The 16219-nt window shown below is 40.9% G+C and overlaps 5 protein-coding genes across 5 annotated transcripts in view; 2 read left to right on the top strand and 3 right to left on the bottom strand.

The window, feature by feature from the left end:
* Positions 1-2671, bottom strand: part of LOC105686992 (latrophilin-like protein LAT-2) — a 53593-nt gene extending 50922 nt beyond the window's left edge. The window contains exon 1 of the mRNA XM_048656373.1: positions 1639-2671. The gene's annotated coding sequence lies outside the window, so the exon portion shown is untranslated. The remainder of the gene's footprint in view (positions 1-1638) is intronic.
* A 5467-nt stretch (positions 2672-8138) lies between these two features.
* LOC105687014 (inosine triphosphate pyrophosphatase) lies at positions 8139-9273 on the bottom strand. Its single transcript, XM_012402319.3, has 2 exons — positions 8964-9273; positions 8139-8802 (listed from the first exon to the last, which is right to left on the bottom strand). Exon 2 carries the CDS (start codon positions 8777-8779, stop codon positions 8207-8209), a length of 573 nt encoding a protein of 190 aa, XP_012257742.2. The 5' UTR covers positions 8780-8802; positions 8964-9273; the 3' UTR covers positions 8139-8206.
* Positions 9274-9342: 69 nt separating this feature from the next.
* Positions 9343-11326, top strand: LOC105686998 (26S proteasome non-ATPase regulatory subunit 7). Its single transcript, XM_012402300.3, has 5 exons — positions 9343-9544; positions 9698-9790; positions 9899-10077; positions 10166-10369; positions 10450-11326. The coding sequence occupies exons 1-5, from the start codon at positions 9370-9372 to the stop codon at positions 10753-10755; spliced, it is 957 nt and encodes a 318-aa protein (XP_012257723.1). The 5' UTR covers positions 9343-9369; the 3' UTR covers positions 10756-11326.
* Positions 11181-15006, bottom strand: LOC125500969. Its single transcript, XM_048655345.1, has 2 exons — positions 12591-15006; positions 11181-12531 (listed from the first exon to the last, which is right to left on the bottom strand). Exons 1-2 carry the CDS (start codon positions 13753-13755, stop codon positions 11756-11758), a joined length of 1941 nt encoding a protein of 646 aa, XP_048511302.1. The 5' UTR covers positions 13756-15006; the 3' UTR covers positions 11181-11755.
* A 65-nt stretch (positions 15007-15071) lies between these two features.
* Positions 15072-16112, top strand: LOC105687022. Its single transcript, XM_012402331.3, has 4 exons — positions 15072-15226; positions 15321-15464; positions 15554-15694; positions 15801-16112. The coding sequence occupies exons 1-4, from the start codon at positions 15167-15169 to the stop codon at positions 15951-15953; spliced, it is 498 nt and encodes a 165-aa protein (XP_012257754.2). The 5' UTR covers positions 15072-15166; the 3' UTR covers positions 15954-16112.
* The last annotated feature ends 107 nt before the right edge of the window (positions 16113-16219 follow it).

The following is a 16219-nucleotide window of genomic DNA, read 5'->3' as shown; positions in this document are numbered from 1 at the left end:
ATGACAAATAAAAAGTATATAAAAAAAAAACAAAAAAAAATCAGTTGTATGAGAAGTAAAAGAATCGAAAATAATAACACCCGAATAACTATAAACCCAGCGAATAAAAAATTATCAGCGTCGACGTTAGCCTTCGATGAAATCCCAACGGATGAAATCAGTAGTAAGAAGGGAGTACGGTCAGACACGTCGGTGTCGCGCTACGGGCCGGCTGGATATTAGTAGTAACGACGTTCCTGCGGCTAGAAACCGACGACGGATCGATCGAATCGAGTTTTCCGCTTTATCGTAGATAAATAATGTAATTGCGATGCAGCAACACTCACCGACGGTATAACGTCCCCGCGTAAACCATACGCGGTTGTAATATCGTTGGATTATTGTAATTTATGTTGAAAAGTTTCGTTCGAAAGGAGGTCAGTCCGCCGCAGTGGCTGCTGAGAACCGGTGTGCAACGCGGCGGGGTTTTCTAACGAACACGATCTAAGTGGTCCGGTAATGGATTTTTAGCGGTTCGTTTGCAAAACGTAAATCTGGACGGAAGGGGTATCGGTCGGTTTTTAACCGGGGCTTGTAGGTGCAGCGCGCTAATAATCGGTGATTCGAAATTCGCCCTTCCCGGTGAACCGGGGGGTGAAATTAATAGAGTCGCTTTCGCGGAACGGTGAACTTTGACAGGCGATATTTTTTTCCTAACCGAACAAACAAACCAGACGATGTCATTTCATCGGTCGAGCGAAAAGGCGGAAGAGGAAGCGAGGAGTGGATATACTTGCCGTCCGAGTAATTGCCGTTCATCGGAAGAATTGAAAAATATTTCCTCCGAAGAGAGAAACGATAAATGAAAGAAAACTCCGACTCCCCTTTTAATTGAGTTAGATGATGAAATTTCATCGAAACCTCTGCCGTAGCTCGTAGTAGGGAACGAAGTAGCGATACGCGAGGGGCGCAACGGCGGACGTGCGACGCTTTTTGGCTCCCTTGTTAATTCGCAAGATTGCGACGTTTCTCGTTAATTAATGTCTTTGAATAGGAGTACATCGAATTAATTTTCTTACACGTATAGTTATACGTGTTGCCCTGAATAAAAAATGTGCGTGATTGAAAGACAAAGAAGTCACGAACTTTTACCAAATCCAATTTCACCCTCGGATCAAACTCTTTTGTAACGTTGATTGTATCGAGACCACTTCGTATATAAAGAAACTTTCACTGATTTTATTTTTACTTTTTTTTTTTTGCTATTTCTTTTTCAGTTTGCGTTTTTTTTTTTTTTTGTTTCGATTTTTCCGCTGTTAGAAACTTGAGAAAGGAAGATTTCCAAAGGATTCCGGAGGTATAATATCCGTACACTGTCTACTAACTCGTAACTTCGCTCCCCTCAAATTACCCTTTTCCTCGATTTATCACCCGATAATCCTAAAGCTTCCCTCAAGTTTTATTATTTTTTCATAGAAAAGAATTTATTCATAAGAAATTTCGAAAAATTTTCTCTTACTTTGAATCATTTGAATCGATGTTCCGATTCGTTCCGACGACGAAAGAGAAAAACGAAAAAGCAAAAAAAGAAACTAAATATAAAATAGAATAAAAAAAAATAAAAAAAAAAGAGGCAGACGAAGAAGGAGAGAATTCTACCTGTCAGCCCCGTAATAAGTTGCCAGACCAAGAGGTAAAACCCAAGTCTCCGCACAAGGTGGGTCGCACAAGGACCAAATAATGGTTCCCTTGGGCAGCTCCAAATGTCCTACCATCTGTCCGTACGTCTTCTCCCGGGGGAGGGTTACGCAATCCTACAACCACTGGCTTCAATGTTTCACCTGACATTTCGAGTCCGACGTGGCCCCCTTTCCATCTAGTCTTCCGAATTGCACCAAATATCATCCGGCAGAGAAAGGCGCGATCAAATCCCGACCCTGAAACGTCGTTAAAAGTGTTAAGGGGCCGCATTCCTTGAAAGATCGGCTCGTTCTCCTCCCCCGAAACACACCTCCGTCCGATCCACGTTTCAGATCAGAGACGGCGCAGGTGTAAGTCGTATTTGCACGCGAAACTATGTATATTTCTTCGTGAAATTAATTACTTAACCGCAGAGCCGCGCGGTTGATGAGAAATTTTGCAAAGACAGTTTCTAACCAATAATCTCCATCGAATCTCTCGTCCAAGTTCACCACCTAATTTATAATTCAATCTAACCCACGATCGACTAACCTGACCCGGTCTCTTCCCGGCAGAATCGAACCTCACCATCCAGAAACAAGGCGGGTACATGTCGGACGTATTGGGTATCTGGGTTGGGGTGAGTCGATCGGTAGATCGAATAATTACAGCCCCTCGCTTTTATTCGCACCGTAAGTTGAGGAGCCGAAGTAAAAAAAGAAAATTAAACAATTTGGCAAACGAACAACGACAAGAAGAATCTCGAACTCAACGAGAATTCAAGGTAAAGTTGACACGCAGAGGTAACGTACGTACGTATACATGTAAATCTGAGAGGATCGCGCCCTGTGAAACGACGAATGAAAAAATTACGCGGATGTGGCGGTGTGAAAATTTTTCCAACGGAGGGGGTTTGTCCTGCGGTATGACGTCCGTTAAACTGTCATTTCACTCGTCGACGAGTAAAAAGCTTGCGTCTCGCCCTGCAGCGTGGAAAAAGCGGTTGCACGTGCCCAGATAAAGTATTCTATTTCACGGTCTGACGCCTCGTAACATTCTCTTCGTTTGGCCCCAGTGAACTAGAATATTACATACGTTCGTACACATGTAAATATATAATACTCTGTTCGATACCGAAAAACCAAAAATATATAGATATATATGTATCGTATGATTTAACAGGTTACGAAATTACGTAGAAACTTTGCACCGGTAATATCCGAATATAATAGCCGGGGGTATATTGACCCTGCGCATACGTACATGTGTCAAGGTACGTACAAAATTCCGTGAAATTCTCATCGAAATCAATCGTCGACAATTATTATTATCGTCGCTATTACACGTAATTTGGTACAACAATTATCGTACTGCGGGATGAATTTTCATCCATCCCCATCGACATCGGAGCACTTCGCTCAAACGGAATGACACATCAACTTATTCGCTATATTTGATACGCATCTACGCAACATCGCCTCTGATTCGGAGTATCTCGAATGTGGTGGGTGAATGAAAAAAAAAATAAAAACAAATAACTAACGACGTCTTGTTCCGAGGATGACGGCCGATGCAGATTTTTGTTCGCGCGCGTGCGGCTCTCATATAGTTTCCACGGGGGGAAAAAAAAATTCCATCCAACTGAAACGCTTAATTTCAAGGTGAAGAATTATTCGTCTCCACAACTGCTGAACACCCGAAGGTGGTAAAGAGCTATCTGACATGCGGTGTAAAATACGGGGCAGTAAAAACCGACCTATAGGTATACACCTCCCGTGTACTCGTTCATGTACATGACCACATTTCACCTGGTTATGTATCCTCGTGGAAATATTCACCCAATTTTGACACGCACGTTCACGTGACGCATCTGAACATTAACGTGAGAAATGTGCGTGTATACCTGTACAGATACGGGGTACGTATTAGTTGGTAATTTTTATACCTCGTAACAAAATAAAATTAAAAGGTTAAAAGTATAATATGTGTAGGTACACGTGTACCTCAACGTATTACGAATAGAAGTCCTTACGTAATGTGACAGAGAAGCTTATCGGGCACGCGCAGCGAGTTGCCATAAATAAAATGATCGTCTCCTCTTTCCTTCTTCTTCTTCTTTTTGACTTACGTTATTTTTCTCTGTTTTTTTCTTTCTCCGTTTAGTTAAGTTCGGAGCGAGCGGTTTGGTCCGAAGAGAACGATATGTACCTACGTGGGGCGTTACGAATATCACGGGTGTTGGGAATCCGGATTATCTCGTTGAATTATAAATTGCGCTTCACGCGGTGAATCGAACAAATAAAAAGAATCAATGATTCGCGAATTAGTTACTCTTGTACGAGCTTGTACTCGGTGTAATTCAAACGAACGATTCTGAGATTAAATGATTCCAACTCACTCGCTACACACACTGACTCTTCAAAAACTCTCTACTTCAAAGCTCTGCTGTGTTCACAGAGAGGGAATTAAAGATTCTTGGGAGGGACCGAAAGCCCGAATAAGTTCGAAACGAACAATTTCCAATGTGATACCCTATCGATTTTGTACTATCTGAAAATCGGTAAAAATAAGAATTGAAGAAAATAATATTGACATTGCGATCATCGAGCCGCGGCAATGGGTATAATACCTACCGATGTACGTACGTACATACATATATATGCATTAAATATAGATAACGAAAATTTCCGTAAGTTTGAGAAAATATAAAGTATAACTTCGAGGAAAGTAGATAAATATTATTTTTCCCGATATCGATGTGTATTTCTAGTTCGAGCTTTAAATATAATTCTTGAAACTGATCGTGAACTCGCAACGGCGTGGTACATAGGTATACCCACCTTATATACTACAATCAACGGGTATTTCCTGGGCGATGTTTGTACTCCAAACAATCTGAACTAAAGTAGATATAGCTGTTTCAAATGCTCTGAAATTCTTCGCTCGCTCGCTCGTTCGCCCACTTCGATTTCTGCAGCTGCAGGTTACACCTACTTTTCAACTTTCCGCACGAACACGCCGGTGCCAGGTCAAAGTTCGAACTTTATCGTGGCAAATACAAAGAGAACAAAAAAAAAAAAAAAAAAAGAAAAAACCGGTATTGAGACCAAAAAAAGTTTTTTCTCTTTTTTCTTAATACTGCATGGTAGAAAAATCACTCGAATTTCACGGACGTACAGTTATACGTGTATCTGAAAACATACGTATATAAATTTTACTCGAATTTCTCATGCCGTTTTAGTTTTTTCATCTAATGTGAAGGGAGAAAAAAAAATTCGAAAAAAAAATCACCAACTCGTTCGCTCCCTTCGCAGTCGTACCGAAAAGAATAAATCAAAAAAAAAAAAAAGATTCGAACGAACGAACGAAAGAGAAAATATAAAAATAAATATGTACAGCCGTGTGGGTACAAGACAGGTGGAATGAAAAATCGGATTTTTATGTCGATTGTTACAAAATTGCTGAACGAGTCGAATACAATTTGGTACCACCTGTTCCTCTATACTCGATCGTGTTACACGCAAAACATTTAAATTCTCACCCTTCGATCGTCCCGACCGTTTTATCTCACGTATACTCACGTCCACCTTTCACCCATGCGATATACCTACTCGAGGTTCGCCAAAATGTAAAAAATCGACCAGTTTTAAAACGCGAATACGGAGAAGCTAGAGGCCGCGTGTGCATGGAAACCTGACATATTTCTTTTCGCAATAACTTTGGAGACAAACTTTTCGTCCCTTTTTTTTTTTTCTAATTCCTAAAAAAAATCCATCCCTCACCCCTACGACACGCGCTCCGAAAAAGCAAAAAAGAAGAGATTTTGATTAAAATTGCCGTCCGCAGGATTTCCCTCGCCGGTTCAGCTCTGATACACGGTCGAAAATTGGCGGGTTTTTTTCTCGTTTACTTATTTATTTATCCATTTTTTGTTGTTGTTGTTGTTGTTTTCGTCCGTTTTATACAACAGTTCCAACCCGTGCGAGCAAATTGAATGGGATCGTTATACGCGTTGAATAAATAATTATTTTCCGAAGCGAACGGTACGAATTGTACATCTGTATACGAGTGCAGGTTCACGTGGGTAGGTGTAATATATAAAGGGTAGATTTACTGCAATGAAATAGTACGCAGCAAAAAATGAGAATGACGTTAAACAAAAAAAAAAATGTTTAAAAAAAAAAAATTTAACGACAATAACAAAAATGTAGCGGTGAATAAAAGTAAATACCGGTGTTTTACTACTGGCAATGTTGGTGGAGCAATTTAGGTGTAATTAGAACGTGTAACTCACGCGCGTGTTAAAGTCACGAAGTGGGGAGCGTAAAGTAGATACCTCCAAGTAAAGTGAGGGGTAAGTTTGACTTCTCAAACTCCACGTATCTGCAATACGATGCTATGAAAAGGTGTGCGATGTACACATTTACGCGCACAATGTACATTGCAGATGCGCTTCACGTTGCGTGTGCAATGAAATATTAATGCATGTATAATTAACCTTCATAATTGAGATTTAAAAAGTTGAACAAAAAAGTAAACTCGAAATAATTCAGACACCGACGATTCTGCATTATCATAATCCAACTTGAATTTATTGAATCCAACAGCAAAAGCTACTAATGCCAAATATTTATACCGAGGTATGCCTTTGAACTGCGGACTACAAAGTTTCTTTTTAATTCGTTTTTTTTTTTTCCATTATACGGTTCAAAAATTTTTACCACGCTTCAAAGTGCTCTACAACTCTTCCTTATTTTTCTTTCCTTTGTTCTTGCTTCTCTCCCATTCGCACGGTCAGATTCGAATTTTCAGTTAATTTCCGTTTCTTCGCACGTTTATTATTTATGCATAAAAAAGAAGTTTTCGTCCTTCTCTCTACGCTCAAAAATGTATTCCACGTGTTAACTGGTGTGAAATACGTGATGCGGTTTAGATTGAATCATTCGAACACGATTTTTCAGAACTGTCAGTTATATCGAAGTCGATTTCGCTGTGGAATTGTCCGGGAAAAGAGGCATGTGCGTTTTGAAGCAATTTAAGCGTCGACGAAAGATCGAACCCTTCGTATAGGTATACCCATTGTGTACGTGTACCTATACTTTATTGATCTATATATAGATGTGTACAGGTACACGTACGTACATCGTAGTATTTTTTATTGTGAATGTTCTTTTGAGCGTATGAAATAACCGGCATTCAAAGAATCCGAAATAAGCTACCGATTGTATCCAGGAGCAAGATTCTTTGCACATTATTCGTTTCACACCTTGAAACTTACGGTATAGGTGAATAGACGTGTGTATATAATGCACATTATGAAATCGTATGTTATATACGTGGGGGGTGAAAAGAACCTTTCCAAGAGAAAAAAAGGAGAAAAAAAGGAACGGAAGAAAGACGCTCATCCATACATGCGTAACGTTGGAAAAAAAATTTCATCTTCATTTTGCATGAATTATTCAAAAAAATTGGAGATACGTGTACCCGACCGAATATCCCCATCAGGGACGAAGTTGACCGGCTTCTACATGGTGTTGGTGCAGGGTTTCTCGGTTAAGTATAAATACATGTAGGAGCTTTGTGTTTATTTTAAATATTAGCAGTGAAATTCAACCGAGCGGATAAGCGAGGTACCAAAGATTGACACCACGAGGCTTATGTAATACGGGGTGGACTATAACGTTTCTATAGATCCTCGGAGAAGTCGTTAGGTAGGGTCAAGTTGGGTTCAATTTGACAATTCACTAATTTGACCGATGTTGACTGAGGTAATTCAATTTCAAGAGGCCGAAGAGCGACAGCTGCGCTCGACTCTTTATGGACTATAAGTCAACGCTGATAATTTAATCCGATTTCTTCATTTATTCGACGTTTATAGCCGTATAGTTCAATTATACGTATACATATATAGCGAAAGCATTCGTCGACTGCAGCTTTTTTTCGTCTCATTCCTCTGCGAGCTAAATTCAAATGCGGAGCAGAGTTTACGACTCGGTCCTTTTTCCTTTTATTACTCGAACTACGTATGCGTATTTAAATACAATTAGAATGTGGAATCCTGATGTGATAATTCGATGAACTTTTTTTTCCAGAGGTTTTAAACGCCGCGGGTCGTTAAGCTTGCCTAACCCAACGCGTGACTAATTACACGAAACAATCGAGCGAACTAACCACGTATACCTGCCTGAGGTTTTCCCAGGCATTGCGTTTCTGTTCAATGACCTTTATTTCAACCCCTCCTAACTTTCTGCAATATTCAACCCCTTCTCCATACAACTGGACTCGCTGTCATTTACTTCACTCAACCGTGTACATTATTTTGTTCGCTTCAAAAATCATTTGATGTAATCCGCGTACTAAGAGGGTGGTAAAAACTGTGAAATTGCCGTGATTACGAAAATTAATTAGCTAATATTTGGGGTAAACAATGAAGGTAAGCTACAATCGTAATATCAGAATCATTGAAAAACAAAAATAAATTACAATCTGATTAAACCATTTTTTTTTAATAAACATCATCCAGAAAAGCGAGATCGCAACTCCAGATTTATTGCGTCGGATTATTGAAGAAATAATCTTTCAATACAGAGAGAGCTTTGCTGCGGTGAGAGATTTGATTTTTTATCTCTTTGGGTAATTCAGCGTACGTTTTATCGTATCCAACGGGTTGAAAGCAAGCGTCCCATCCAAATTCCCTTGTTCCACGGGGTGCTACTATGAAGCCGTCGGTGCGTCCTTGGAAAATTTTCACATCGCCATTGGGATCGCCGTTGCAATATGCGAAAGTGCAAACTGCTTGGGCAGACTTATCTTCCCAGCCGGCCAACATAGTCGGGAGTTTTTCAACCCCTAATTTTTCCAAAAACCATTTAATGTAGGGCCCAGGGAGTCCGTTCATAGCATTAAAACATAAAGAAGTGTCCTCCACCACGACTGGGCCCTTGACAATTTCCGCGGCGGCTCTGCACTTGTCCCTGCATATCTCCTCAATTTCTCCTTGATATTCGGGAAGATCTATTTTCCTGCTGGTCACTTCTTTTGGAAAGTTTTTCCCGAGAATAGCTATCACCTCTTCCAGCTTTTTCGCATTCCCCGTTACGAAAACGATCCCTTTGGACATTTCGAATTTTTGAATTTCGTACTCTGAAAGAATACACGTGTGTATTAAGTTGGCAACAGACCGTACACCGCAATGATACAATTCGTTCTCATAATTCCAAGCTACGTCTTCAGCGTGGAAGTTCAATCGGCTCGACTACTTAACGTATTCTGTAACTACTATATTCGTTCTGCTGTGTTCTTACCAGATTTTTTACTGTTAAAAAAGCCAAATAATATCGAAGAATCAATTCACTTGCTGGTACCGTCTTAATCTACCTCGCCGGCGCACGTAAATAAACGTTGTACCAACGCGAGAACAATTCACGAGTTTCAGCTAGGATTCAGCGTGATCTGCGTTCGGCGCAGGCTGTATTTTCAGAGAATTTTAGACGGAGCAAATGTATCAGATTGATCGTGGATTGAAGAATATTGATCAACGGATTGGAGCAAATATTGAGACGCTCGGATCCGATTTCTGAAAGCAGACGAGCTCCACTATGTAAGTACACGTGATCACTGATAGTAGGGCCATCTGGTAGCCAAATAAATATTCAACTGTCATCTCCTGTCTCATTCCACTAGTTTGTGAAAGAATTCAACTCCTCAAAAATGCCGAGTCAAGAGGTCGTTACAACAAAAGTAGTGGTTCATCCACTAGTTTTATTAAGTGTAGTGGACCATTTTAATCGTATGGGAAAAATTGGGAATCAAAAACGAGTGGTCGGTGTTCTTTTGGGTTGTTGGAGAGCAAAGGGTGTCTTGGACGTATCCAACAGTTTTGCAGGTTAGAGCTGGTGTTTGAATTTACTCCCATTAAATTATCAAAGCCGTCTCTAAGCCAACGAAAACTTTAATTCAGAGCGTAAAATATACGGGCGATCAATTAAATCCCTTACCTCCCATCATATCATATTCGTTACATTGTTTAACATTTCAGTACCCTTTGACGAGGATGACAAGGATAAATCGGTGTGGTTCCTCGACCATGATTACCTAGAAAACATGTATAGCATGTTCAAGAAAGTGAACGGTAACGTGAAATGTCAACTGGATATTTGTAGCTTAAAATAGTATTTTTTTTCTTCTTCTATCAACGAATTTTACCAATACATTTCTTGTATCATCAATTAATTTTTAGCTCGTGAAAAAGTCGTTGGTTGGTACCACACAGGACCAAAATTGCATCAAAATGATGTAGCTATCAATGAATTGATCCGAAGGTATTGTCCAAACTCCGTATTAGTAATCATCGATGCAAAACCCAAGGACCTAGGCCTTCCGACCGAAGCCTATCAAGCTGTAGAAGAGGTGCACGATGTGAGTATTATGTTGTGGGACGTACAGAGGCTTATTTCAATAAATACATCATGGATCTCGACACTTATGGATGTGTTCTTTGCTCCAGGATGGCTCGCCAACTTCTAAAACCTTTGAACACATCCCAAGTGAAATTGGAGCTGAGGAGGCAGAGGAAGTTGGAGTCGAACACTTACTCAGAGACATCAAAGATACCACTGTCGGCACGCTGAGCCAAAGGATCACAAACCAGTTGTTAGGATTGAAAGGACTTCATGCCCAAATCAGGGAAATTAGAGATTATCTTATTCAAGTATGTTGCTAATATGCCTTTAATTACATCGAAACTTTCACCGAGCAATATCTGATTATAATTAAAACCATAAATTCTAGGTCGGAAATGGGAAACTACCGATAAACCACCAAATAGTTTACCAACTTCAAGACATCTTCAATCTGTTACCGGATATGTCACAAAACACGTTTGTTGATTCGCTCTATGTTAAAACGAACGACCAAATGCTGGTCGTTTACTTAGCTGCCCTTGTAAGGTCTATCGTCGCGCTGCATAATTTGATTAATAACAAATTAACGAACCGTGATGCTGAGAAAAAGGAGACTGACAAGAAAGAAACAAAAAAAGATGAGAAGAAAGAGGAGGAGAAAAAAGATGAAAAGGAAAAATCCAAAGTTAAATGATTCACAAGTAATAAACGGTTTTAAAAACCCATCGATTGATTGATTGATTCACTAATGTAATGAGCGATTCATATTTCTCAAATATCTCTCCGAGTTCGATCTAAACGGAACTAATCCACGAACTAGCAAAACTCATACTATTATTTAATCTAATTTTTTAAATCCATTCATATGGTGTTCATCATTCTGTTCAGATTCGAAGAGATTCAGTGCCTGATATTCCTCATGCACCTTGCATCCGTTAAAATCTAAAAAACCAAAAATCGTATCAATCAATTCTGAATGTCTATACGGATAGTATCACCTGGTATTATTGTTACTATCGATTATATCTCAATCACGAGGCTCGGAGGTGATGACTTGAAAACAGTGCTTGAAGAAGTCGAACTTCGCTAGTGTCGACGGACGCTAAAAATCAGTAAATGTGGGGTGATGCATGCGTATGGATATTGATGGAAATAAGTGCAAGGATATTCAGCTACTGTCAAATTCAACTAGAGACAATATCGGGTTATTATACTAATACTATTTTGTTACTTTTGGTTTGAATTAAACATGACTTCTCATGGTACACACACATCGTTCACGATTTATATTATTTGAGGTCCTATTCGTTAACCGTCCAACTAGCGAACAGCAAAACTTTATGATTAAACAAAAGTTTTATTTTGCGTATTTCAATCACACGTGTGCAAAGAAGAATATGATATTTTTTAATAAACATAGCTTTCGTGACAACGGTATTTCGTTATACATCCTGAAAATGAGAACTTGGAAGGAAAAAAGCGCAACGAATAAAGAATGACAAAGCTCAAAAAATTACTCACCGAGGCTATCTACGAAGAATCATATATTTGATAGCATGCAACACCCTTCTTGACGCTAGGTAGAACAACCACTACCCCCACTATTAGCCATATTGATGTTCGTCACTCGATTTATTCTACGTACTGACTGCGACTATAAAAAAATATGTATATACTCGAACGGTCATCCATGATCACCCTCGATTGCCGGGATAATTACGAGGGTAGCCAATCCTAAATCTGGAGAAAATTAACTCTCCGATAAAAGACAGACAGGCTGCAACCAAGTTCGTAATGTAATTAAAAAATATGGGGCTTATCGTAGCTGACTGTTCTCGGGTCGCCTGAATAATTTTTCTGGTAATCAGGCTCCTGAGAATTGCATGTTTCTGTTCAAAAAATCTTATGATGCCGGATTCGGTAAGTCTTGACAAGAGAATATCGAGGCGTTCGGTGATCGATGACCCTTTATCGAGGCAAATTGAGGCGCCGTAAAGGCGAACCCGATCATTCGATATCGGGTAATACATTGCGGACTCATTATTCATCAATCGTTTAATCGTAGCACGGTTGACTTCTGACAATCTTTCCAGTAAAGCTAACTTCTCGCCGCTGTCGATCCGCTTCAAAGCTTCGTCCGTGGACGGTATGATTTCGTAACGATTTATCAGCGCATACGAGGTACTATTCACGTCCGTCTGGTCAATGAACGTAACACGATTCAAATCAGACCCTCCGACACGGAAACCGGACGCAACGATTTCCATCTCGCTCTCGATTTCCGAAAACGGGGATGCCGAGGCCAGCGTTGAAGCCAGCCACGTAGAGTAGGTTGTCGCGATAATTCGAGCATACATTAGGTAAATTATGAACAACGACGTCTTCGTTATCCCGGCGGGGTAATAAACGATTGCGTAGTTCAAAGTAATGGAAATCACGTCACATATACTCCTCACCACGTGGTATTTGCCTGTAAATTGTAATTACTGTAAGAGTTGCCGCTCCAACGTAAAAATATCATCCACTCACCGGTCTTCCACTTCGAGATGACGGAGGCCAGTGAAGAGTAGAGGAAGAGCGGTAGAATAATGAAAACCCAGATGAGCGGTGTAAATGCCGAAAATATTTCATACCTGATCGGCTTCGTCACTGGGACGGTCCAAACCAAATATTCGTTAGTGTAAGCCTCGGTGAAGTCGAGATATCTTACGTTTTCCAAGGTCGGTCGTATCATGCCAATACCAAAATCCGCCCTTCCACTAATTACATCTGCAACGACGAAATTTCGTGGGGTCTTATCAGGAACAGAGACGAATTCCTTCCGCATCGGCTGCTCTAGCATTACCGGAACGAAATGCAAATCATCCGCAATGGTCTCAATCAAGAACTTCCGCAACGATTTCAACGGATCTCGCCCAAACGACGTAGAGCTGATCCGTCTGTGACATCCGAACAGGTCAGGCGACAAACGATACGAATCAAAGATAGCGGTATTCGTTATAAAACCGTTTTCAGACGTCCACGAGTTCACCAATTTCATCTTGTGGCTACAGTCCGGAAGTAGATTAATTCTGTATATTTTCATTACTCCCGATCGGTCCAGATGAGCGACCTTCACGTTTCGGATTTTCATATTTCGAGCGAGCTGTAACCGAGCTGCTATCGTCTCGTAGTTGTCGTTTTGGCTCGTCGAAATCAACCAAACATTGCTCGTGTACATTTTCGGTATTTTCGCCAATGTCGAGTTCAATTCCGACTCGTCAACGCCATCGGTAAAAAAAGTTATCGCGCAAAACGATCTGGGCGTAGCAAATTTGCGTATCAATACAGCCGGAGTAGCGGTAACGCAAGAGCTTCCTGTTGAAAATCCCACAGCCGCTTGGAAATCCTTCCGTTCTTTCGCCACGACGACAACGTAGCGGTAACTGCATTTGGTCACCGTAATCTTCTTCAGGTCGACCATGAATTTTGCCAATATTTTTTCAACCCGCAATTCGTTATCGTAGCCAATTTCGAATTTATTCAGGGAAATCGCATTGGCCTCCGTAAGTCTGCAGGCGATCAAAATTGTTACCGATAAGATTAACCTCGGTAGAAAAATCATCCCGAAGTTTGGCGATTTTTCAATGTGGCTAGCGTTGACAATGAGTGCATTCGACCAACTGAACGCACTTTTAGAAATATCCGACCACATTTATTGTTTTTTGCATTTTCTACAATTTACTTTTACGGCTTGAGTTAAATCTGATGGAATCAGCCAGCTTCGGCTGTAAAAAACTGGGAAATATCGACTTCCTTCTAGCCGCTCGCAATTTTGCTTATATGTTTGCAATGTAACTCATAAACATAAATTCCCTTTCAGAAACGCTATGGCTAAATTTTCTTCAGCCTCGTAAACGTCACGTGGTGCCCATAACTCCACCAACGGAGTATTACGTACGTACGCATATCACATAATTTTGAGAATCTCGGATTTTCTTCAAACCTTCTCAACTTTCGACATTTTTTTTTTGTTCTCCTCTTATCACTTCTCCCTTCGGACGTCGACCGACGAATAATTCATACCGTAGCAGCGAGTCTGTACGCCGATTATCTGAGGGTTGACGCGAACTCGCGACAATAATTTGACGGTGTCGCAGAGAGCGACCATTTCCCTGTGTTTAAAAACGGCGAGAATTATTTATCCGCTACACAATCTCGCTCGATTAATTGGCGTCGATAAATTTTTCGGTATTGTTCGAACCGAAAAGGCGTAGAGGGCGGATCGTAACAGTCGTCGCACGAGGGTCGATGCCTTTGAAGGCGAAACGGTCACGCATGGGGTTCAGTTCTAACGATTCGCGGACCATGTCGACGCTTTTGCCGGAGATTTTATCACAGCTTAACGGTTAACCGAATCCCAAATGGAAAGTGGATAACCGTAATAATATTAATCACGCTCGTGTTCCATAGAATTTTTCGAACTCTTTACCACGTCGATATTTTGGGATATTCGAAGTCGAAATTTGAATTTCGATTTTACAAACCTTTTTCCAGGTACTTCATATTCACGTTCAATGAAACGTCTGTATTTTCTTGGCTTCCGATTCAAAAATTCACGTGGCGTAACTTTTATTTCCAGTCGAGCTGAAATACTCCAGATGTTTCGATAAGATTGATTTTGGTCGCACGCGTGCACAACGGAATGCATTTCAATAACCTTGAGCTTTGTATGCATATACGTGCTGTAGAAAAGTCCGTTCTGCATTGCTTTTTATCGCGCTTCCTAGTTTCCCACGCTTCTATCGAGGATTACATCGACTCACCGAATATCTTTTTTCCGGTGACCACGGCTGAATCACGCGATCCTATACGGACGACATTCGCACGTTACGAGATGTCCTCGAACGTTTTGTCGGACGTATCCGCAAAATGATTTCGAAAATACCGAAACGGAATCCGACACGTTAACTGCACCTCTGCGTGTCAATTTTCAAAGGATATTGTCTGGGTATCCGACATCGATCTCCGTGTTCCCACCGAGTCGATCTTCCTGCGGTGGCGAATGATATAAAATCGTACGACCAGGTCGTTGCGAGGTGCATCAGTAAACGAAGTCCCTCGTCATGTCGATCTTCGAAATCGTGCTTTTCGCCGTCATCTGCGGTTACGCCGTGGCTCAAAAAGTGAGTAAATTTTATTATTCACGTTAGATCGATAAATCGTAATGACTTATTACGGAACGATCGACGACGATGTTGACAATTTGGAACCCCATAGTCCGTGATAGATATCGAGAAGGTCGAAGTATCCAACAATGAGAACCCTGTCTTCGGCGAATGGTCGGCGACCCTGATTGACGGAAATCCGCATAAGCTTCGATTCAAATTCCCCATCAAAGACTCTGTCCCGGACACCATGATGGTAAATTTTACACCGAGGATATAACTGGTCGATACAAGATTATTAACTAAGTGTAACGCGAATCAATGAGTCTCTTTCGGTCACTGCAGATGAACATACAACTAAAAATGAACGGCGACGAAGTGGCATCCGAGGAAGTGACGATGTGCGAGGCAATCAGCGACGAGATGATAGCCAAAGGTTTATTGGAAAAAAGTGATCCCAGGCCCGGAGACTGTCCTATCCAAAAGGTAGGGAGAATAGCAGTGTGCTCGATGCATCCATGGCGTTACCGATAACAAGCCAGTTGCTGTAAAAAGGGAAATCGACTAATAACTGTATTAATCGACGTTTCAGATTGGCTGGGAGGTAAAGGACTACGTTCCAAAAGTTGACAATCAACTGCCAGACGGCAAACTGGACGGCAAAGTTATGGTATACGACAGTGGAAACAAGGACAACCCCTACATAACAGCAACGTTCAGTGGAACTATTAGGAACGGCCTATAATCGAGATGAAACGAAAATTTCATACCCTGACGACGTTGGCCTTGATTCTGGAACATGTTACAATTTATGCGTAGTCATATGCGATACACATCGTGCAGTTTATACCAACACGTTAATTTGCCAACAATAAAGCGAATCGAATTAGCAAACAAAACGAAATGCAAATCGCTGTTCGTTGATTTCACAACGCACGATTTTCCTACTTCACGTGGCTCATGCCTCTGCTCCATATCAAGACGTAGCTAGTTTTTTGGCGCATCTCGTAA

Source organism: Athalia rosae, chromosome 1 (assembly GCF_917208135.1).
Source record: "Athalia rosae chromosome 1, iyAthRosa1.1, whole genome shotgun sequence".
Taxonomy (NCBI): Eukaryota; Metazoa; Arthropoda; class Insecta; order Hymenoptera; family Athaliidae; genus Athalia; species Athalia rosae.
Note: the sequence above shows the minus strand (reverse complement) of the source record. Positions and strands in the feature narration are given on the sequence as shown.

What these genes read in the sequence shown, in the direction of transcription:
- LOC105687014 (XM_012402319.3), bottom strand. Translation starts at nt 8,779, where the DNA reads ATGTCCAAAGGGATCGTTTTCGTAACGGGGAATGCGAAAAAGCTGGAA.
- LOC105686998 (XM_012402300.3), top strand. Translation starts at nt 9,370, where the DNA reads ATGCCGAGTCAAGAGGTCGTTACAACAAAAGTAGTGGTTCATCCACTA. An exon ending in CATGTTCAAGAAAGTGAACG is followed by an intron (nt 9,791 to 9,898) that starts GTAACGTGAAAT and finishes ATTAATTTTTAG; the next exon opens with CTCGTGAAAAAGTCGTTGGT. An exon ending in CTGTAGAAGAGGTGCACGAT is followed by an intron (nt 10,078 to 10,165) that starts GTGAGTATTATG and finishes TCTTTGCTCCAG; the next exon opens with GATGGCTCGCCAACTTCTAA.
- LOC125500969 (XM_048655345.1), bottom strand. Translation starts at nt 13,755, where the DNA reads ATGTGGTCGGATATTTCTAAAAGTGCGTTCAGTTGGTCGAATGCACTC. An exon ending in CATCTCGAAGTGGAAGACCG is followed by an intron (nt 12,532 to 12,590) that starts GTGAGTGGATGA and finishes TACAATTTACAG; the next exon opens with GCAAATACCACGTGGTGAGG.
- LOC105687022 (XM_012402331.3), top strand. Translation starts at nt 15,167, where the DNA reads ATGTCGATCTTCGAAATCGTGCTTTTCGCCGTCATCTGCGGTTACGCC. An exon ending in CTGTCCCGGACACCATGATG is followed by an intron (nt 15,465 to 15,553) that starts GTAAATTTTACA and finishes CGGTCACTGCAG; the next exon opens with ATGAACATACAACTAAAAAT. An exon ending in GAGACTGTCCTATCCAAAAG is followed by an intron (nt 15,695 to 15,800) that starts GTAGGGAGAATA and finishes TCGACGTTTCAG; the next exon opens with ATTGGCTGGGAGGTAAAGGA.